At 43.8% G+C, this 22,032-nt stretch overlaps 2 protein-coding genes across 2 annotated transcripts; one reads left to right on the top strand and one right to left on the bottom strand.

Moving 5' to 3' along the window:
- The first annotated feature begins 1,428 nt into the window (after positions 1–1,428).
- LOC128712222 (uncharacterized) lies at positions 1,429–1,888 on the top strand. Its single transcript, XM_053807118.1, has 3 exons — positions 1,429–1,527; positions 1,698–1,784; positions 1,862–1,888. Exons 1-3 carry the CDS (start codon positions 1,429–1,431, stop codon positions 1,886–1,888), a joined length of 213 nt encoding a protein of 70 aa, XP_053663093.1.
- Positions 1,889–11,450: 9,562 nt separating this feature from the next.
- LOC128711324 (uncharacterized) lies at positions 11,451–18,037 on the bottom strand. Its single transcript, XM_053806193.1, has 11 exons — positions 17,931–18,037; positions 15,814–17,833; positions 15,286–15,738; positions 15,086–15,218; positions 14,637–15,008; positions 14,245–14,568; positions 13,984–14,170; positions 13,756–13,915; positions 13,549–13,675; positions 11,788–11,942; positions 11,451–11,651 (listed from the first exon to the last, which is right to left on the bottom strand). The coding sequence occupies exons 1-11, from the start codon at positions 18,035–18,037 to the stop codon at positions 11,451–11,453; spliced, it is 4,239 nt and encodes a 1,412-aa protein (XP_053662168.1).
- Between the last annotated feature and the right edge of the window lie 3,995 nt (positions 18,038–22,032).

Raw genomic sequence — 22,032 nt, 5'->3', positions numbered from 1 at the left:
ACGTGGCCGAGGCACTGATATCGTATGGATAGAATGAATAAGGTAGAATAGGTTAAAGCGGCTTGTTATAGTTTCGTTCTGATCGACGACATATACGTGCGAGTGTGTGTTCATAGAACGATTGTTTTCGCATCACTGACCGCCATAGCAGATTGATAAGCTAATAACTAAACAAAAGCGAGAAGTGGAATGAAATTATACCACACATACAAACGCACACTCACTCACGAAACATGCGTTTCGTGTTTATTGATGCCATTTACTGTAAACGGAATTGCCAGTCAAGCGGGCAGAGACCGCCACGATACCATTAGCAAAGCAAAAACCAACCCAAAATGCAACCAAACTAAGGAATTGTTGATGAATTTCATCGAACAGATAGCGTTTATTTCGTAAGCGTATCGCGAACAGATGCGTTTAGCATTACGATGTATCTCATGTAGCGTAAAAGAGAAACTAGTGAAATACTTATATTATGTAAGGGACTGTAAGGAAAATGGTAGAAAGAGGCAGGAAAACGAAGCGCTAGGAAGTGCAATGAGAACGGGTAGCAATGCCATTAGAATAATACAAAAACAGATACAATGCATGTAGGTATAAATGGAAACACAACAACAACAAGACAAGAGCAAATATTATTATATTAAAAAATATATATTATACAATATCATATACACATGGATCGCCCCTCACATTAATAAACCCACCCATCCAATCACATCGTGAGCCATAGGAGCTGGAAACCCCCCCGGCCTGTCAGCGATGGGAAGGAAACGATTGAAAACGAATACTACGGAACGCACTCACAGACACACAAATAGCCTGAACTGTAAACATTCCTAAAGGAAAGCATTAGCACGTCGACGCGCCGTGCCGGGATGTCCTAATGGGAGGGACGACAGGGGTTTACAGTGCGGAAACATAAGTGAGAAGATACCAGTAAACTAGAATTGTAGCGCATAGTATTGATTGATAACAATAACACCGAGCGGAAGGGTAGAAACAAAAGAAAAATGTTACAATGCTATTACAAATCCGTTAGAACACAAGAGCAGATCGTTCATTATTATAATGGAATAAATGAGAATGAGAAACTGAACATTTTATGTCCTGCGTTGTTCCTGGTTTAATTAACGGCTCGCAAAACTAATGCTGGATTGCTGAAGATGTCCATGCGAAAGACATTGCTTGCTTAAAAGTTTGACAGACAGCTGCTTAAAAGCTTGTTAGTCTTTAAACAAGGCATTGCTTTGGGTTTTTGAAACGCTTGAATGGTTCCCATGCAGCATTTTTGTATCCTGGGTTTGCATAGATTTCTGTAAGCACCTTGGGCACAGTGTCATTTTGACAGCCGTGAAGGAACATTTCCCTCTGCGCGAGCTCGGTGATTGGGAAGTTTTGGTGTAATTTTTGCAATCAAAACACAAAATGTGGTTCGAAATTTTACCTTCGTTTGGAATAATTGCGACCATTTTGTCCGTGCCCGGGTTTGCGCTGTACGGACTGCACAAGCTAACACTGGATAATGTAAGTAAAACGTGCGCCTTGTGTTGATTCCGGTAGTTTGCATTTAGTCGTACCCACCGATGTTTTTTGTTGGGCTTTACATAACCAACCGATACGCGGGTTCATCCTAACGATGCAGATACAATCTTTGGGACAGGGACACTATTAATATTTACATCATTATTGTGCAGGCGTATCGGCGTAATACGGATGAAAGATGGGAACGTGTCATGTACACCAGGGACATGCGATTGACCGGCAACCCGTACAAGTGCAACGTAAGTTTTGAAACTGTTCAATTACTCGCCATGTAAATACAATACTCTAAATTGTTTTACTTTCTTCATGTTTCTAGGGTCTCGAATCTATTTCGGATAAATAGAAAGTGTTCCGATCAGTGACAAGAAGAAGTGCAAATGTATAATTACTGGGTGTAGAATAAATCGTTCGAGAAAACCGTGTGCAAACAGGTTAATCGCAAGAACGTGTCCTTATTGCAAAAGCAAAGAAAGCACTATGGCAACCACACAGTTTATTCCAGTTGGCCTGCTTTGCCTAAAGACTGGCTACCTTGTAATCTTATTTACCCATAACAGAACACCCCAAACAGTGAAGCGTACGGAAAACACACTGTGCAATTGATCCTTAACCAATCCACAATAATCTAGGTGCAATAGGCAATACTAGGGCAATACTCTTATATCAAGTGTAATAGGCAGCTGGAATACAGTGTAGGTCAAAATATCAGGGTTAGCTGCAATCCAATTGCTCAATTATAGCATTGAAACGCTACTGCCAGAAGTCCTGACTGTGCAGCTGACTGCTCGGTACCAGTTTGAACCGGAAAGTCCGATTTGTAAGCCTACTGATCGTCCTGTTGTTATTTCAGCTGATTAAATTGACGCTGACATGAATAAGTGTCCGTGTCAAAATAGCACTCGTTGCGTGGGCATGGATCTGCATGGTTCATATTGACTCAGCATCACTTATGTACGTCTTGAAGTAACGCAAAAATCAGCTTATTGGTTGGTTATTGCAGGCTTAACAGGGTTATTGTTCCACCATAATTTTATTTCTGTATTATCCGTCTAGATCGTCTTTCGTGGATATCCCCATACTACTCTGATGCATTAACGTGAAGCTTAATAAGATTGGATTTGTAAGCACGTGCTGAGGAACGGTGGAATGATAACAACGAGCTACAAGTTGCTTTGTAGTTTCGGGGTTAACATTAACGTAAACCACATTAACGCAACATATGCTGGCAAATTTCATAATTAATTAATGCTATTATCAAGTTTGGGTTTAGTTTGTAGTATTTAGAGTGTAGGTGGATTTTTCTCTGAAATTGTTCATTTTGGGCAGAAATTTTATAACAAAAAATGAATATGTATTCCGATCTCATGCAACAAGGCGATTAGCTCTCACATACAAACAATAATTTATAGTTCGCACTAGTTCGGACTGGTGTACTGCGAAAGCATCGGACCGGTAAACAAGAAACGCACACCATCACACGATCTGTTTTCTTACATAAAAAGCGTTCTACAATTTTATTTCCATTAGTTGTTGTGTCAATTGTTTCAGTTTCTATTGTCATTGCACATTTGTTAGTTTTTTTTTCTTCAGATGGCTTTTTTGTTTTAAACATTACATACATCGTTTGTGATCGCCTAAGTTTTTGTTTGTTTCCTTCTTCTGGGCGTTTAGTTTAGTTTTGTATACAAGTAGCGATTCTAGTGTGTATCCGCCTGCGTTCCAATAGCGGTAAGTTACATTCTCACTTTGCGGAGGTTAGGTAAAGCGGTAAAGGACTTCTTTTGGGGGGAAGTTATTTTGCTTCTTTCTTTTGGCAACACGCACACATCTACAGGTAAGGGCAGTACACATTTTGCTCCTTCCGTTCCCTTCCTTGTCCCTCTTAGTTTCCTGCTCATGTGAAATACGAGTAGGGATGTGACTGTATTTGGTGGCTGCTTCCCATAATATATAATCCATTCTAGTTTTATTTTGTTACTGTGGCGTAAAACCAACCGCTAGTGGTAGCTGGCCTGTCCAGCCTCTACACAATTACACTCCTTGGGAGGATTTCCATCCATTAAGCTGCCTTTTTGCAGTTAATTCTTATTGTACCCTACATTCCACACCGATCATCAACTGGTGTATGTGTTTGCCTCAACACAAAGTGGATTGAATCGGTTGCTCTACTGGTTTAATTCATGATTGTAACTACACGTTGCAATTGAATGCCAACCTCGCGCACGTTTCAGTGGGCGTCTGGTAAACGGCAATGAGTTTGATAATTGATTTATTGTCCTTTCACTCGTCTATGATAAAGTTTGAAAACCTCGTGGTTCGTACATAAGATGTTATAGGGAGGCTCCAACCCTCGGCTGTCCGTTGATCATTGATGATCATCCTCTACCAAACACGAAATGCTCTATCGATCTATTTTCTTTCCCAGCCTAGCTTACTTTCGTACAGAAAACTTTTCATGCTGCAACAAAAAACCCCAAACTGTCTCAAATTTCCCATGCCGGTGGGAGATGACCTCGCGACGTTCAGCCGAGGGTTACTGTAGGAGTGTTTTGCAATACACTCTAGAATTGACACGGTACTTTAAGAGTAGGTGAACAAACATTTAACGCACACACACACACATACACAAAAGTGGTATAAAAATAAGGGCAATTTAGTGCACATAAGCTTTTTTTCCTTACCGAACCGTTTGCCTAAAGAGAAAGGATACGGAATGAACGCAATACATCATCCAGAGGGACACACACACACACAAATGTTTGCTATTATAAGTGAGTTGTTTTGTTCTTTTCTCTTAGACTATTTCTAAAGCTTCCAATCGACCAATCGATCTGTGTGTGCTTTGTGTGGGAAGTGATCGGAACTGGTTTGTTCGATGAAATTCAGATTGCCTCGTTTTGCTAGTAATTTCCCATTACCCACTGTTTATATTCAGCCCTCGGTTACTCTTTGTGCGTATGTGTTTGTTTGTTTTTCTTGTCTTTTCTATAATGAAAACCTTTATCGTTTTGTGTGTGTGTGTGTGTGTCTTTACCCTTTTTATCTTACAGTAGTTTGCACGAAACCAGCTCTACCAGCGAGTTCTAGTGGGTTTGTCCGATTTTAGTACACACTTAGTACAGAGTTGCACACATGGCTGTGTACTAGCAACAACAAAACTTTAACGGCAAAGTATATGCTTACTCACACACCGATTATGATTTCTCGTTTGGGTTTGTCATTGAGCTGTTCCTAACAGTGGCACAGGTATATACTAGCAAAGCAAGGAAAAAAAAAGTGCTACTAACAACCGGAACGGAACTAGTTGCTCCTATTCGTTACCAAAGCTTCTATACGTTGCGGGCGCTTGGCTTGGTTTGCTGTTGCAGCTACTATATGTTTTTTTTTTAAATACTTAAGCCCAACAAATATGTACACTGCTGCAATGTGGAGCATTGTATCGTTTAATGTAAGCCTGCTGTAAGCTTTACCATTGTGCAAAACATAGCTGTGGCGTCTTTGCTGGCTTGTCCCTAAACTTGAACATGACACTAATGTACTGGTTTGATTCGTTTATTTGTTTTGCCAAATAATGTACTGTAGCAAAAGTTGTATTTGAAGCCAGCTCCATATCAGCCGGCTAGTGTAAAAGGTACAATATCTAATATTTGAACATAGCCTTACGGAACCCGGGTTGCGGTATAAGTGTCGTTAAATTAGTCGCTCTCGCACTGCACACTACAAAACATGTCGGAGCGTAGTGTCGTTTTGTCCTAACGGATAAAGTACCTTCAATAGCTTCCATTTGCTCTGTATGACAGATATATTTATGACAATTTTTATGGAACATTTGCTGTGTGTGTGTTTTTTTTTATTTCATTCCTAATCAACCTCCTGTCCTATAAACAGTGATATATGTATATATATATATAATTACTTTTATGCGTATGCGCCATAATGGTTATATGAGGAACCATCTCGCTACACTGTGAAACTCCCGCCTGGAATTTGTTCTTTTGCTTGTTTTTAATTGTTTACTTGCTTGGGGAATATTACATTGTTTTCTCTCTTTTTATCTCTCTCTCTCCTTCTATATATGTATATATATATATATGGTTTATTTTTTAAACTTGTATTAAAAAGATATGCTTGTCTCTCTGTATATGAAGAAATACATAAAATCTATCATTTTCTTTTCTCTCTATTTGATTCGCATGAATAGTTAGTGTGTGCGTGTGTTTTGGGTTTGGTTGATTTTGTTGATTCCTTCTTCTTTAGCTAGCTTCTTAGGATAAGGAAGTGTTGGTATGGTAGCAATATTTAACACTACCGTAACTACTTACATACAGTTTAAACGGTTTGCCAAAAACCTGCTTACTAATTTACCAATTGTATTTTGAGTATGTTTGGTATTTCCGGTTTTTGCTGTACCATCGATGTGTGGGATTTTCTTTATGTTAGGTTTATGTTTTCTGTGTTTCTCTTCTTTGTTTTGTACAATACAAACTACGTACATAGTGGCGATGTGATGTGTGTGTTATGTATGTGTTTTACATTGATATGTACCTATAGGGCGTTTTACTAAATGATCTTTGCTCAAAACTTTTGTTTAAATATGAAACATAAATTCTACATTGTTTCACGATGTTATTACATTACTATTGTATTTTGATGTAGGTGCATTGTATTGTTTGTTGTCTTCGGGCAGGCGATGTACATTCTTACAAACGGTCAACCGTATTCGGTTGGCTTGAGTGAGTGCTTTTTCTCATCTTGTTTTGTTCACTTGCACAAACTGCTCTATGACATAGTTAAAGCTGAAACCCACGCATATATATGTATGTATTTTTAATGGTATTACTATTTTTCCATCTGTGTTGTGTTATACTTATTTAAAATGGTTAGTTGTTCGTTTGTTTGTTTGTTTGTAAAACGTTTGTTGTTTAAGCACTCTTGTTTTCTTATGGCTAAAAAAACCCAACGATTGAAGCATGATTTGTATTTTTGACATTCGTTTGACAAGTAGCACAGAAAAAATCAAATTAACATCGCTACAAAAAAAAAAAACAATTAACGATCTAGCTCTACGCATTATTGTCATTATTCTTCTCTGTGAGCGTAATATGTTTATTGTTCATCAACCTACCCCGCTATTTAGTGGTTTGCTTTTGGCTAACATTGATAGTAAGAAGGAAATGGCAACGCGTTGAAACGAACTCAAACATATCATTGCTAGTTCCTTGCTGATCATTCCTCAGCGCACGCAACTGTGCAACGCTGTCTACCACACATCGTCACTTTCACCGGGTCAGTCAAACCGAAAAATTGGAAGCCATTACATTGACCCTCGGCTAAATCGAACTGCTGTGTATGAACGTTTTGTTTAAAAGGTTAGTTATACTTTCAACCACCAATAGCCTAAAACGCTTTGGTGGGTGCTGTAAGGTGTAACAGGAGCAGTGGTGTTACGATTCACGTAAAGATATGTTGTACGTGTGTCTGTACGCGTGTATGTGTGTAGTACAGGTGTTCACGGATAAATGGTAATTACTACTGTCACTACGACTGTAGACATTCCACTCACTCCCCATATGATTTTTAGTACTTTTGTTCTAAAAAACTTGAAACAAAATATAACCGTTTCTTCAACCACTGATCAGATCTTCACCATGCCGTAAATACTGAGCAGATAGCGGAGCAAAAGTATCATATCTTCCAACACTTCAATGACTTCAAGGTAAAATATAACGACGCAATGAGCTCTTCCCAGCCAAATTTACCAGACTAGTACGAAAGACCATCGTCACATGCCTGCATGTCACAAGGACCTGCGCCATGGAGATGGTCTAGCTTGTCTACTTCTCAGCCTAGCGCTAGTCATGCCAGACAACCCATCCGCGGCTTAGAAGAGAAAACTTTGGAGACCATCGTCTATATGCCATGTAGACTATGTGAGTCTGTAACACATCACATAGACATTATTGGTTTAAATGTTTTCTACGTAGCAAATTCTTATTGGAAAATCGTACACCAACAGCCAACAGGCCAGGCCCTACTATAAAATCCGTCACCCAGAGGAGTCCTACAGATAGGTTGAAGCACTTTTGAAGTCGTCAAAAATTGCCAAAGTCAACGAGTCAAAGGAGAGGTCCGATAACAGCATTGATGTTGAGATATGGGGTGGTCATGTCATTCGAATGACATCGGACGATCTAGCCTTTGGTGTCTTTTTAGGTCATCCACATGGACAGAAGAGGCGTTGTAAGTCTAATTTGAAGTGTAGTGCATTGATGCGTCTGAACTGAACCTCCGCGATATTGGCAAACGATGGCGCTCGATCGTGAGCGGTTTAGAGGACTCCTGATTCTGGTTCGTTCGACCACAAAACGGAAGAGTAAGGAAGTATGTAAAATGAGACCAAAAATCGTTCCCGTTTCCCATGCAGTATGTGTAAGATAGAGTTTTTTTTTCCTTCACTTACTACGCCATGCTGGGTGTCCACGATATAAGCATACTTTTAAAACAATGACCATTGTGTGTTCATCCCCGTGGGGGGTGTGTGTGCTTCAACTATTATAATCTTTATCGTACGTTTAAATGATGATTTCTTAGCTTTCCTTTTTGTATGCCTTCACACCATAAGACAATTGAAATTGGTAAGCAGACGGTTTGTTTGGTTGTGCGTGTATAAAAATGGAGAACGCTTTGCGCAAGTGAGAACGCACCATAGTCGCCAAGGGAACGTCACTGATGTATTCCACTCGTCAACTGATACGTTATTCACGTTGAGCTGTCCTAATGTAATATCCTAACACACCGTCGCGTGTGCGTATTGTCCTTAGAGTTTGTTTTTAGGGGTTTTCGCGTTGGGTTCTACGTGCCATTAGGTTATTAGTTATTAGTTATACGATAAAGTTCTATCATTCAGTGTTTTTTTGATAAAAGGTCTACTGTGTGTGGTTTTGTTTCGCCCTATCACTCGCTACAAAATCGTGACGTTTCGCACCGGTTTCCTTTTCCCATTCATTTCCTGCCTGATTTTCCACTTACCTTGTGGTGTCTAAAGCTACACGTGCTTACACGGATATGGTTAATTCAAATTTGTACATAATTCTAAGCGACCTACACACACACACACACACACAGCTTACACATTCATTTTGCATACATTCAGACTAAGTTGCGCGTGTATCGGGGTGTTGGTAAGTGTGTTTCGGTGAGGACATTACCAAACCTGTATCGGGTTCCTATCATATCCCTCTACACAAAAGCTTGCTCCGAGGAAAAGCACAACTATAATACGCGCCACGTCATGCCTCAGCATGGTGATTTCCATCTGCCAGGTTCGTGCCCATGCCACGGGAGAGTATATACGGATAAAAAAATGAGTCTTCATCACTAGGCGGCAATATTACTATCGTAACACGTTTAAATTTCTTATGACATTCCATCTTTGTTCACATTTATATTACGCTTAAAAACAAAACACAAAACCAAACAGCATGGATCGTTTTGGTGGAAATACTGCTCGAGCTTGGGCTCGTTGTGTTGTGTTGCAATTTTAAATGCATTTTATACATTACTGTCTAGCGCGTGTTTATTGTCCCTGCACTGGTGGATGTGTGTTTTTTATAGTAAGGAAAACAATATGTATCCACCATTTGTTTTAAATATATCTTTTCCCAACGGTTCTGTTTATCTGTTCATTGCACATGGTTCTAGTACGCGTCTTCCTTACATTGAAATTTGAATTGTTAATAACAATAGCACAATAGTTAAAAATATGTATTGTCTATGGTCAGTGGAACAGTAAAACATCACCAGTCGTTCGATTACATTGCATGCGAAAACTGGCCTCAAATGGAAATAGAAAACAAAAAACATTTGAACCGGTTCGATAGCCTTTGCCTTTGCTGCCAAATGTTCGTTTCATGAGCCAGAAATTCACTACTATTACAACATTTATCAGTACAACGTACAAAATGGTGTTGTGGCCATTCCTTCACTTTTAGTGTATTCCATCCCGTGTATAACCAGAATGCCCAGCAAACAAAACTCTGCTCCAGCATCCTCTCAAACAGACAGTGAGCCTTGTTGAAGCAAACGCACATCGGCACACTGATGCTCCGATACACTTACTTCCGTTTTAAAAATACACCATTCAGCCATGTTGATAGCTAATCGATGGCCCGATGTTGTTTACCACCGGACAACACCCTACAAAGCAAACCTACAGACAACATGCAGCGTCGTGGCGAATAAATAGTGGCCAGGCTTTGTTTTCATTCCTACCATTTTTCCGTTTTCCCTTAAATTCTCATCCAAATGCATCAACAGTCGATAGTTCTAGTAATGGGTTTCACTTTGTCTCGTGATAATAGTAATGATAATAATAGTGCTGATCAATATAATTTACCATTGTATAGGCTATGTAATATAGGTGTGTTTGCATATGTGCCAAAATGTATCTGTTCATCAATGCTGCTGTGTATGATTGTATAGAATATAAACGATTTCTTTGCTACTCGTAACAATGGAGTTTTGTATTGTTTGCCGCACCCACCATCCCGTGTCCCTGCCGGTTCGGTAATCCATTCCACGGCATTAAAATCCATGCAAAAATGGGGTCCCACTAAAATGAAAACCCTATGCTATGTAACTATTGTTTAACGCGTTCCACAACCGAAGCTAACAATACACCAATAAATATAAGTAAGCACTCGCTAGTCTGCTTTCTCTGGTTGGTATTAAACTTTGAAGAGTTGGGTTTTTAATACAATCTACTGGTTTTTGGGCGTACTCACACCAAATGCTGCACCAACAACCCCATTTCCCACTATTCGAGGTTCGAGTTTTACTCGTTATTGTCACACCATCACACACACTGTCGCACACTAAACCTGACTGCTGACTGCTGATAAAAATAGATGTATTATCACCAAACGGGGTTCGTATTATTGTCGGGATCGACTGCATTCTTGCACCTCAGCAAATAAAAAAACCCCCGATATGATCGAGCCGTATTGCACTGAGGTGCAAGGTGAGTGCGTTGCGTTACTATCGTATCCTACCGAGCCAAACTCATGCATTTTGTGCATTGTCTTAACGTGTGCAACTATTTCGTACAATTATTATTGTCCAACAGTTATTGTCATTGGGTTTCCTGCAATTTCTAAAACGATCCTTACCCTTTTCTATTACAATTGACTCCTTATGCTGCCTTATGTTTCGTGTATGAAAATATTGTATGGCTCGTGGGGTGGCTAGGCCTTGATAAACAACGACAACTTGGGTTCTACGCTAGCGATATTTGAACAACAGATTAGTATGCACCGTATGTAGAAGGGAAAGTTTTCGTCTCAGTACGGTTCATTCGCTGTTTGTATCGATGCGGGTGCGTATGTGAGTTTTTTTTTTATCTAATGCCTTCGCAACTCCACATGGCACATTGATTGACAGACATGGTTGACGGTGAACATCCGTCTCATCCCGTCTGGCCGGATATTGTCGTTGCGTAAACGGGTACAGTGATACAGAGCGTACACATACACACGAAAGAAAGCAACACCATCTACCACAGACCAGATGAATGATTCATTGCTTCCGGTGGTTTTTCCTGTCCCGAAGCGATTCCTATTCCTCCCCATGCTCGCCTTACAGGGTCTCTTAAATAATGTGCCATACTAGCGACATCGATCATCCGGGAGGGATCCGGGAAGTCTTCTTAATAAGTTCATCGTTCTCGTTACTAGCAGTGTATTGAATTGTATGTGGTAGCAGTAGTAAATCAATAGATCCCACGTGCCAAACCGTATTGTTCAAATATCACTAGAAAAACACTGCACTACTGGGCTGTACAACGTAAAACGGCTTGCCATTGCGTTTCTAAAAAACGCCATCCCTAACACCATCCGGTATCCTGCTACTTATCGGCCTATTGTATCGGTCTGTAAGACGGAGTGATTGTTGATTTGCGACAGAATCCATGGAATAAATTTGGGCACGTTGGCGTACACACCGGGCAGCTTTGGATGGGCACACCGTACGCCCCAGGAGACGATACCCCCAACGTACCAGCGGTCCTTCTCGTTCGGATAAGGACACAGCAGTGGACCACCGGAGTCACCCTGTGCGTCGCGCAAGTAACCGGATAAAAGGGAAGTATTAGTAAAACGCATCCAAATTCATGAATTGTGTTTATCGAGGTTTTGTTTTTTTTTTTTGAAACAATTTAAAGTTGTTGGAAAAACCAAACACACTCACCTGACATGCGTCCCGGCCACCCTCTTGATAGCCGGCACAAATCATGCCTTCGGTCACGTTGAACGTTTCCAACCAATCGATGCAAACATCCCGGCTTACGATCGGTACGTTTACCTCGTTGAGCGTCGGTTCGTACGATGCACCATTTGGAGTTGCTGCAAGTGGAATAGAAAATGGAATGATGACACATAGAGCTAAGCGTCTTCAGAATAGGAATGAGTATAATCGTGTGAAAGCCATTCAATATCTTTTTTATGGAAAACGAAGAGCAATTTATGTATTCCTTTTGATACTTTCCATCACCCACTTCCAATACAGAATTTCAACTGGAAAGAAGCTTTTGGCTTTCAAACAATGCAAGTAATCGATAAAAATTAACTTCATTCCACCCTTAAAAACGGTCATAGTTGGAGCAGCAAACGTAACGAGTCACAGATCATAGGAAAACCAACGACAACGGTTTATCGGAACCCTCCGCGGTTACTTCTTGTCCGGCTGAAATTCGTTACCATGTCCCCCCGGCCGTATTAGACGACAAATGCTCATGTTTGGATGAATGTTTCCACCGGAAATTGAGTTTCACTCATCTGTTTCCAATCAATGGACACGCTGGTTTGGCTGCAAGATATTTAGCTTTGATGCTTTTGTTTGTTGTTTTTCACTCACGCACCCCATTCATTCGTTAGTCGAACTCTTTTACCGTCCCGTCGGAAAGTAGATTTAATGGTTTATCCATAGCTTAGAATCACGCTTACGGGAGAGAACACTTTTGACATTCTTTGTGCGTTGAAACACTGGCGCATGGTACGTTCTGGGTGCTGTTGTTCAAAGGAATCTTCTGCTGCCGCTTTAAATTGCAACTTCGTTTCTTGGAACTATGCTTCAACTGAAAATGAAGCCATTCGTAGCCAGTCTTATCGGAAGGTAGAAACATGAACGGGAATTGATGCGGTTCATTCATCAGTTGGAGATCACCGTTCAAAGAGGGCAAGGTAATTCTGGAATACCTTGAAAAGTTGTTTAAGAGTTACTTTGAGAACTTTAGTTGGGTACTCGCCAGGTCACCAAAATTGTCACTAAAAATGGGAACTAAAGATGCCAGAACTTGAAGGAAGTCGGAGTGCAAAGTGTGCACTCAACTACAATGCGATGCCTTCAATATTGGACTGAGGATTAAGGCGACGAAGAATAAGCCAGAGGTTCTGATCTTTATAGGGCTCGATTGATACCAATCAGAGTGTCAGTTAAAAAGCATTCAGAATCTATCCAGGTCAGCACGAAATGAGTGGACCAAGAATTAAAATTCCTAAAAATTGGAAAAGACTATAATGCACTGTCAATTCTTGAACTCTCGTTGGGACATGTAGTTCGGGCTTAACGACGATCTTGTCTTGCTCGTTACTCGGCCAAGACCTACTTACTCGTTCTATGTTCTGAGGAATGAGCCACTAGATACGATTGAACGATGAATACGCGATCACGAACTTCTAAAATACCATCATGAGACGGAGTTCTTGCTTATCAGTGCAGTGAAGTCGACTCAAACAGTGTGTTATCGTACGCACAGTAAAATACTTGGAATTGGAAGAACGCTTCCAATGTAATGCACTTATCGAGTGTACAACGAAAGGCCAAGGCCAGGGCCTAGGATTTAAGTTAACGCATGGAATGTGACGAAAGGAATGTGAATTGGCTGCAGTAAGCGCAGATTATTGTCAAACTTCGCCGCTTCATCAGTGGACGTAACGGAATGGTACTTACAGTTACGTTCTTCCCGTTTTCCCCATCCTACAACGGTGCAGTTAATGCCGGTCGGTAGTTCCCGAATGTGTGGTGGCGGAAGGCAGACTGGAAGCAGATGCTCGTGGAAGGCTACCCTGGTGGCAAGCTGGGAAGATGGGCAATGGGATCGATTAGTAAGTGATATATGACGACTCAAACGTCACACATCAAGTTCCCTTCTCTTACCTGGAACAGTGCAATGTCGTTGTCGTGCGGAATGTGCAGATTGTACATCGGATGTGGTATGACCGTCTTGACCTTCACCTTCTGTCCGTAGTAGGTGTGGGAGTGCCGTCGAGTAATGCCCAGCTGAATAGTCCAATCGTTGACGTTCCGCATCGTGTGGCTAATATATGAAATTTGGGTATGAAATCATTGCGCCATGGCCACTCTCCTCTGCTGGGCGATACTTACTTGCCGATGCAATGCGAAGCCGTCAAGACCCACTGGTCTGCGATCAGTACTCCGGCACAGTAGAACACTTCCTCCGGACCACCAAGAATGGCTGCTACGAATGGCCAGTCACCGGGGCTTGATGTCAATCCGCCAACGATCCGTTTCGTTGCCTTGAAGTTCTTTTTGTTCCGTACCTTGCCACACTCTGTTTGGAGATAGATATGGATGTACAGCTCACATAAACCGTTCGTATTTGTGGGAGGGCTTTAGTTACCGTACCATAATTAGAACACGTCAGCTCTGCCACCGGGTAACGCGAGTTGATGTCGCAGCTGTTGAACTCCTTGATCAGGTTAACGTCCTTCTTTTGGTACATGCGCCACATCGACGAGGCATCCTTCGTGCTGATTAGCGTGCGGTTCGAACCTCGCATTGCCGTGCGGCTAGAGTTGACAGAGCTGTAACCCAAGAGGGAACAGATCATGGTAGGAGACGTCGCCGGATCCCAGTTTTTAACGCACGCCGGTGCCCACTGTTTCAGGTCCGCTTTATAGACTTCCAAGGTGCCACGGCCGAGATCACCATTTCGTTCGCTAAGTCGTACTAAAAAAAAGCCACGGAATAGAATAAAGCACACACTGACCTGGCTTTACAGCTCATGAAGGACTTACTGCAATTCCTTTCATCCTGTCCGTACGGACAGTTCACCGTACCATCGCACACATGCTTCTGGCTCATACACTGTCCCTCGCCGCAATGAATGGCATCGTCACCGCAGAAGTCACAGTGTGCCTCATCTGTCTGATCCAGACAGTCCACGTGGCCGTCACACTTCCAGTCGTTCGGTATGCAACGCCGCTTGTCACAGAGAAACCCCGAACAAACCATTGGCCGGCGGGATCGTATAATCGATTCCTTGTACTCGGCCATCCCAACACACTCCTCCTGGTCCGATACGGCATCGTTGAATATCGAGCAGCGCAAATACTCTGGCAGCTCCAGTCCAAACACGTCGAAGAAGAAACTGCATCGACGCATCGTTTCTGTGCGGGTGTGGATCATATGCAAGGACATCGTAAGTCGTAAGACACCTTACGTACAGCAACTAATATCAACTTACCAATACACAAACTTTTACATGGCGGTACGGTTAAACCGGAATTACCGCATTTAGGCACAAACAGAGAGCATAAGAACAGTGGAACAAGCTCGTAACACTGCACATCGACCAGCGCCTCGAAGAGATCGATCTCCTGCAAATCATCACAGTCTGCATTAGGCGTTTGCACGGTTGAGGTGCCATCGCGCGACGCTACTTACGATCTGTGCCTCCGGCTGGGCGAAATGTCCAATGTAGTTCGGAAAGACGGTATAGTTGTAGGGGACCCGATGCTGCTGGCAGAACTTCACGATCACCGGCAGACAGACACCGGGTGCTGGATTACGATCGCCACGGTACCCACCGGCGTGATCCAAGGCCGTGCGCCCGGGTGATCCGGCAGTGGGAACTCCCGAGCCGGAGGAGGGCACCGACGACATAACACCGGCACCGGCCGAGGCGCTGCCACCTGGGGACGACGAAGGGATGGCCGTCCGGGTGATGGTTTGATTGACAAACTTAATCGTCGGGTAGGCGTTGAAGTAGGCCGCTAGTCCACCGGCAATCGCAAGCAAACCGACGGCATTTAACAGTATCTGGCAGAGGCGGAACTTTAACCGTCCGCTAGTGACGTAGGGGTTTGAGTTTTTGCGTGCTTTTAAAATTTGAAACTTCTGCAAATAAGGATGGATGGAATGAGGTGTGGTTAGTTTCTGCTGCGTCCTCTTGGCCACTGTGACCCTTCCTACCTTGTGCTGTAGACTAACGTTCGATCCGTTGGAAAGCCGCACGATCGTCTGCAGGCTGGCCGGGGTGGATGCACTCTTGATGATCGCGGCCGTTCCATTCACGTCCGCCGGCGATTCCTTCGTAATTTCGTCCAGATTCTTCGCGATCGGTTTCGACACCTTGGGCATCTTGGCGGCGTGCGATAGGAGCGGAGCTTCCATGATTTTTGAGTTGTAGCTGGGGCTGGATGTTTGGCTAAAGCTGTCGCTGGATATGCTGGAGTCCTGTCGCATGCTTACACGCGGCGGTACGGATCGTATCGTACTGGTGGTTACCCCGATTCCTCCCATAGCATCGCTAGTGGCGTTCGCCGAACTAACCGATCCCGGAGTGATGGACGTGGGAGTAACGTTGGGTCCTCCCGGTGTCAAACCTGCCGAATTCAGAATAGCCGTCAGATTGTTGGGTGCAGTGTTCGTGCTAGCAACGCCACCAGTCGGCGTGTCCATGGTGACCTTGCCGCGAATGGTCGAACGGGTGAACTTGGAAGTGGTATGTTGCTGCAGCAACGAGCTCTCCATCGCTTTGTTATGATAGCCCGGGCTTGAGGTAATGGCGAAGCCGTCGTTCGAGATGGTCGAGTCTTGGCGTTGACCAATCACCGAACCTTTCGCTCCGCCGATCATTTGTTGCTGCTGGCTGAGCGGCGGTGGCCGGTGGATGTTACGCCGTATACCCAGCGGTCTACTGTACAGCTCCTGCAAGCTTTCCAGCGCCGTTTTGTGCACCGACGCTACATTGTTGAGCTGCGTTTGCTGCTGCTGCTGCTGCTGCTGCTGTTGAGCCTGCTGTAGCTTCTGTAGCTTCCGTGTCTCGAAGGCCTGCTGGGATCGTGACGGTGGTAGTGGCGGTGTCATGCGACTGCTGCCACCACCAGCACTACCCGGTGGTGGGAGTTTCGGCTGCATTACAATTCCACTGGCGGGACCTTTGCGCGTGGGCACGGTCGGCAGCTTCCGGGAGCCCTTGCTTTCGATGCTGCGGGGCGAACAGTTGTCCAGCTTTTCGTCGATGGAGTTGGGCGAAACGGTACTGCTGCCGCGGATGAGCGGCGACGTTTTCAGATCGAAGTTGAACACATTCTTCTTCAGACTAAAGGGTGAATCGTTCAGCGGTAGTGAATCGATCGTATCGGTACGGTGTAGCTCGGACGAGAGAAAACTGTCCAGCGAGGACTGCGTATCCTCGGAGGAGAACCGGCTGCGAAAGGAGGACGCACCGCCCTTGGCCGACGAGCAACTGCCGCCGGTCAGTATGGAACGGTCGGTTTCGTTTGCCGACACGTACCCGGTGTCGATGGTGGTTTGCGATTTGTTCGAATCGCTCGACGAGCGGTTCGACTCGATCGAGGCCATCTTCTTGCTGAACAGCACAAAGTCATCCGGTTCGGCCAGATCGTCGAAGCTGGTCGCGCTGACACTGTGGCAGGTGCCGCCACCGACACCCGATCCACTGCTTTTCGCACTCTTCGGCGCCGGATAGTAGCCGAACGGTTGATCCTCAAAGGCGGACTTGCAGATACGCTCGGCGCGGGCAAATTGGGCGTAGGTTTGCTGCTGCTGCTGCTGCTGCGCCTGCTGCTGTTGATGTTGAAGCTGCTGCTGCAGTTGCTGCTGTAGCTGTTGCACCTGCTGCTGCTGTTGCTGATAGCTGTCCAGGGCGAGCAGCGAGGCACGTTTCTGCACCTCGAACGAGTCGGGCGGTTTGCGCGGAAAGTTACCCTGAAAGGTTCGCTTCGGTACGGGCGGTGGCACCAGCGGGCCGGGCGTTAAAGCTTGGGCCGACTTTTTGCTCTGTCGCTGCGGTATCTGAAAGCTCTCATTCTCGATCATCGGGAACGAATCGGACGAATGGCGCCGGGTACCATTGCCCTTCGGCGGTGGCGTCAGGTGGATTGTGTCGTACAGTTTCTGCTTCTGCTCCAACAGATCCAGCAGCGTGTGGTTCGGTAGGGCTAGGCTCGATGCTCGCGTCACTCCACTGCATTGAAGGGAAAAAAGTAATGTTTTTAAAGGCAAATTTTCACGCGTATCACCACTGCCAGCAATGGTGCACGTTGGCATGCTATTCTACGTACCGCTTGTCCCGATCGTCCAGCAGACTGCGCTCGCCGTAGTTGAATGGATTCGCGTCGCCAGCACTCGGATCGGGCGCGTAGGAGCAATTAGCGAACGACGACGCCATCGCTGCGCCGTCGTCGTTTGTTAGCGTTGATAATGACAATCACAGATTCTCGGCTAATGAAGATCATTCCAGTTGCGGGTTGGGGGAAATCCGGTGATGATACGAGAAAAAGAGAAAGGATGGAACAGCGCAATGAGTTTCAAATGAGAGTCCAATGTGTAGGCACAATCTTAGCGCGACTAAGCGCGTTAAGCGAAATGACACTGGCGTGTTTTGAGGTCGGCGTGTGCAGACGTACTGCCAGAAAGAGAGAACGTGCGGGTTTCGTGGTTTGGCGGCGTGGTAGTAGTGTGTAAGGCGGTGGTGCTGACTCAAACACCGCCACAACGCAACTTGTTTGGCCAGGCAGACACTTCGTCTCGCTGGTTCGCTGGGCAGTAAATCAATTACGCATTGTACTCCCATCAAGCCAGGCCCGTCCAGTGGTTTGTCGCCGTACGTTGTGAGTGAGTTATGGACGATTGGCCGCACGGAATGACCGGTTCTACTACTCGGCCACGATGTTGTTTACCAGGAAGGTGTGATTGAAGTGTGATTTGTTATTTATGTGGGATTTCAAAAAAAAATAGCATAACGATCATATGTGCTTAAAATTCACACTACTGCTAGTGGGGCGTCATATGGGCGCACTCGCTGGTTCGTTCCGTAACACTTCGCAACATAAGCAGATTACGAATCCTCGCCTGCACCGAACACAGCACATCACAACAGCGTTCATTTACCTTCGTGCAGAGTATGCCATCATCCCACAGCGAAAGCACAGCCTTGACAATGATGTCTAACAATGGAAACCGATTGTGTAATAGGCCCGGCGCAAAAACGCACACAAAACGCGTTCAAGTACGAACCGAATGAGTAGCGTGATCACATCTGGCGGCCAAATAGAGGGCAAATCGCTAGTACATGGCGGCGGAAGCACTGTGCGGGCTGCAACCGCTGTGTTCCCCGGTTGTCGTCGCAGAGAAATCGCTTTCATGTTTTTCAGCGCACGTTTGCTGTACTGCAGCCCGCTATTGTCGGTTGAGTGAGATATCTGTCGCTTAAAGGCTGACATTGTGCAGAGCGATAGAAAGTTATCACATGCAGCGTGGCGCTGACAAGCATCTTTCGAAGACCGACCGCTGTAGCGGAGTAGAAGAAGGGCCAAACACAAATAATGGCGAAGGAACATATTGAGATGCTTCATCGCGCCGGATGGATGGATGGATGGGTGTAAGTAGGCACTGTGACACTCAAACATGCTGTGAACCATCCTGGGTTTTCTTGCCGATGTTATGTTTCACTTTCTTCACTGTGCCAATGCTACAATATGCAGCATCACACCTAGTACCGATGGAAATCTGACGGTTTTTTGTTCCACTTCCTTCCAAGACAGTATAAATAAAAAAAAAAAAAAACATATCCCTACGTGTGTTTAATATTTTCTATGTTTTTGCAGCCATTTTTGGTGTTTTGAGGTGCGGATCACATATCGTCAGGCGCAGAATCTCTTGGCGTGAGAACCGTATGGCGTTATCGCTATCACAGTTGGATGATTACTAGTGGAGTAACATATGCCCGTACAAACACAACAGGGTTTCGAGTAATTCTGCAACAGTAATGTGGAATAACTTTGTACCAATATTCGTGTTGGTTAAGCAATTGTCCATGTCTCTCGTTCGTACTTGTTTCTAAGTATCATGTGTTGTACTTTTTGGGTGGTCCAGTAGAAACTTGACAAGTCGTTTAGTAAAAAAAACAATGCTTCAACTCGTCTACCAAATTTACGGAAGAAGTTTTGATAAGAAAATATTTGTTTTTTAAGGCTTCTGAAACATACCAGACAAAGTTCCGTTAAAATTATTTGGAATGTTCAGTTCCAAGTTTAGGTGAACGGTAATTAAATCTCAAGGCTTGTTGTTTACAGCTGGAAATGAAATTCACGAAGTTGTACTACTTGTCTCGTGTTACGCAATTCTGACAATATGGATTCTCAAACTTATTCAGAATTTTTCTAGATGAATGTTCCTATGAATCATCGCTGCACTACTTCCTTGCCGTTCCCAAACAAAGATCTTTCATGTAATGAAACTTATAGGAATATACAGTTTACGTTCTTCAAGAAGGATGGTGATGATGCCAAATTTCATTTCAAATCCCAATAAAGGTTCGAAAAGAATGATATTTCTTTCCAGGTATTTAAATTCTAATTTACGTTTTAATTTTAATTTTTTGTTCGAGAGGAACGGCCAGGCTATATAGCTAATTTATGTTTTAATTATCAATGGTAAATCAATCAATCAATTATCATGGTTCAAAATAAGCCGCAATGGTCGTAAAACCCCTTGAGTTGATCCCATTTCCAACAATAAATCCTCTGAAATGTAGTTCTAGTGGTTGTAATACATTGTTGCAAGCATATGAGCAGCATCTCAGACACCAACATGATGTTAGAGAACTGCCACCCGATACGGGAAATGTTGCTGTGATTTTGCTAGCTGGCATGGCAGTTTGTACAGTTCTAAAGCTTCCACTTATCCACTCGAATATAAACTTCTATGATTGCGTGTCTTGAATCTTTGTCACCTCATGTCTCATATCGCAATGATGTAGCGCAAATGATCAACCAACAAGTTATTGATATCTTGATTTTTTTCATCATAAAATATTATAAAATTGCTATGAACTATCTCCGGGAAATCAGGTGTGGAAATGTTGGTGCATCCGCTCTGCGTGTACAGGATTTTTTAACCGCACTGTGCTCTTTCCCACAGCTTACTTTTCTACTTTCCAAGGAAATTCATTCATTCGCTAATCTACTCATCACTTCTCGTTATTTGTTAATTTTGATGTTGAGTCCCAGTCTAGTAGAAAGTAGAATTTTCACTAACCATCCAGTAGAGTGCGCAAGGTAATTAACCTGATGGATTTGATCGATTCTATCAGAATTGATACCGGTAAAAGGAATCCAATCCACACATATACATTAAGGGATTTCGAATAGAAGAGGGAATTGGGAGATGACCAAAATCGGTCACACCTTTGAGTTACACAAGTCACCAAAATGCCAATGGAAGTCTCAGCTAATAAGGTGCTTAGAATGCTAGTTATCACGAAATTCTCTACATAATCTCTATTCATCTCTACATTACTTGCTCGTGGGGGTTAACGCTACATAAACATAAGGACCTTAGTCAACATACATCATAAGCTGATGGTTTGGGACACTTCGTTGGATTTTATAGCGAAAAATCTCTACTTAGCTTTGAGGAACTCAAATAGTTCTTCATCCGTAAATACAGTGCGGGACAGTCTTCAGAAACTATCTCAGGAAGGTTTCTTACATGCTAGCTATGTATGGAAGACCCCGACCGCGGAACTAGGTTGACCAAATCAGCCTATCCTGCTGTCATCCTATTCTAGTTGTCCAACCACATATCACTGTGGAATCCATACCACCACGTTTGTTTAGCAGGAACTCTTTATCAGATTATCACATTGCATGGATGATACATTCTCGGAACCCACACTGGGCGTTTGCTCAAGACGAAGCAATGTGGCGCCCGTTTCACTGAAGTACGTTACGTTTTGTGCGAGCGCAAGAACGAGATGCATTCTCGGAATCGTTTAGATAATGTTTACACTAGAACGGAACACTTCCTTGGAATGCTGTTGGAAAATGCGTTCGAAATTGAAATTGTTCGACGTGTGGTTTGATATGCGATTTGGAAGGCGTTAATGAACCGTATGCCTGTGCGCGCGCGGCTGTTGTTGTACTATGCAAATCGGTACATCGTTTCCAGTTGGGATGCTCGAATTGGTATTTACTTTCGCACCGAACCGATTTGCGTGTAGAATTGCTGTATGGACGGATTCTTATTCGAGATACGCTCAATCATCAATCTCACTTACTCGAGTGTGCCGTAACGTTCGGTATGGGCGAAATCGAACTTTCTCGCAAAATTCACTCTTGTTGGCGATATGCAACACGTTTCAACCATCCCAACCTACTCGAG

The sequence above is a fragment of the Anopheles marshallii genome, chromosome 3 (assembly GCF_943734725.1).
Source record: "Anopheles marshallii chromosome 3, idAnoMarsDA_429_01, whole genome shotgun sequence".
Taxonomy (NCBI): domain Eukaryota; kingdom Metazoa; phylum Arthropoda; class Insecta; order Diptera; family Culicidae; genus Anopheles; species Anopheles marshallii.
This window is presented reverse-complemented; position numbering and strand designations above follow the sequence as displayed.

Coding starts and splice junctions, on each gene's coding strand:
- LOC128711324 (XM_053806193.1), bottom strand. CDS start 18,037: ATGGCGTCGTCGTTCGCTAATTGCTCCTACGCGCCCGATCCGAGTGCT. Junction 13,676..13,755: donor ACGACATTGCACTGTTCCAG/GTAAGAGAAGGG, acceptor CCATCTTCCCAG/CTTGCCACCAGGGTAGCCTT. Junction 11,943..13,548: donor AAAACGGGAAGAACGTAACT/GTAAGTACCATT, acceptor TTCCACTTGCAG/CAACTCCAAATGGTGCATCG.
- LOC128712222 (XM_053807118.1), top strand. CDS start 1,429: ATGTGGTTCGAAATTTTACCTTCGTTTGGAATAATTGCGACCATTTTG. Junction 1,528..1,697: donor ACAAGCTAACACTGGATAAT/GTAAGTAAAACG, acceptor ATTATTGTGCAG/GCGTATCGGCGTAATACGGA. Junction 1,785..1,861: donor GCAACCCGTACAAGTGCAAC/GTAAGTTTTGAA, acceptor TCATGTTTCTAG/GGTCTCGAATCTATTTCGGA.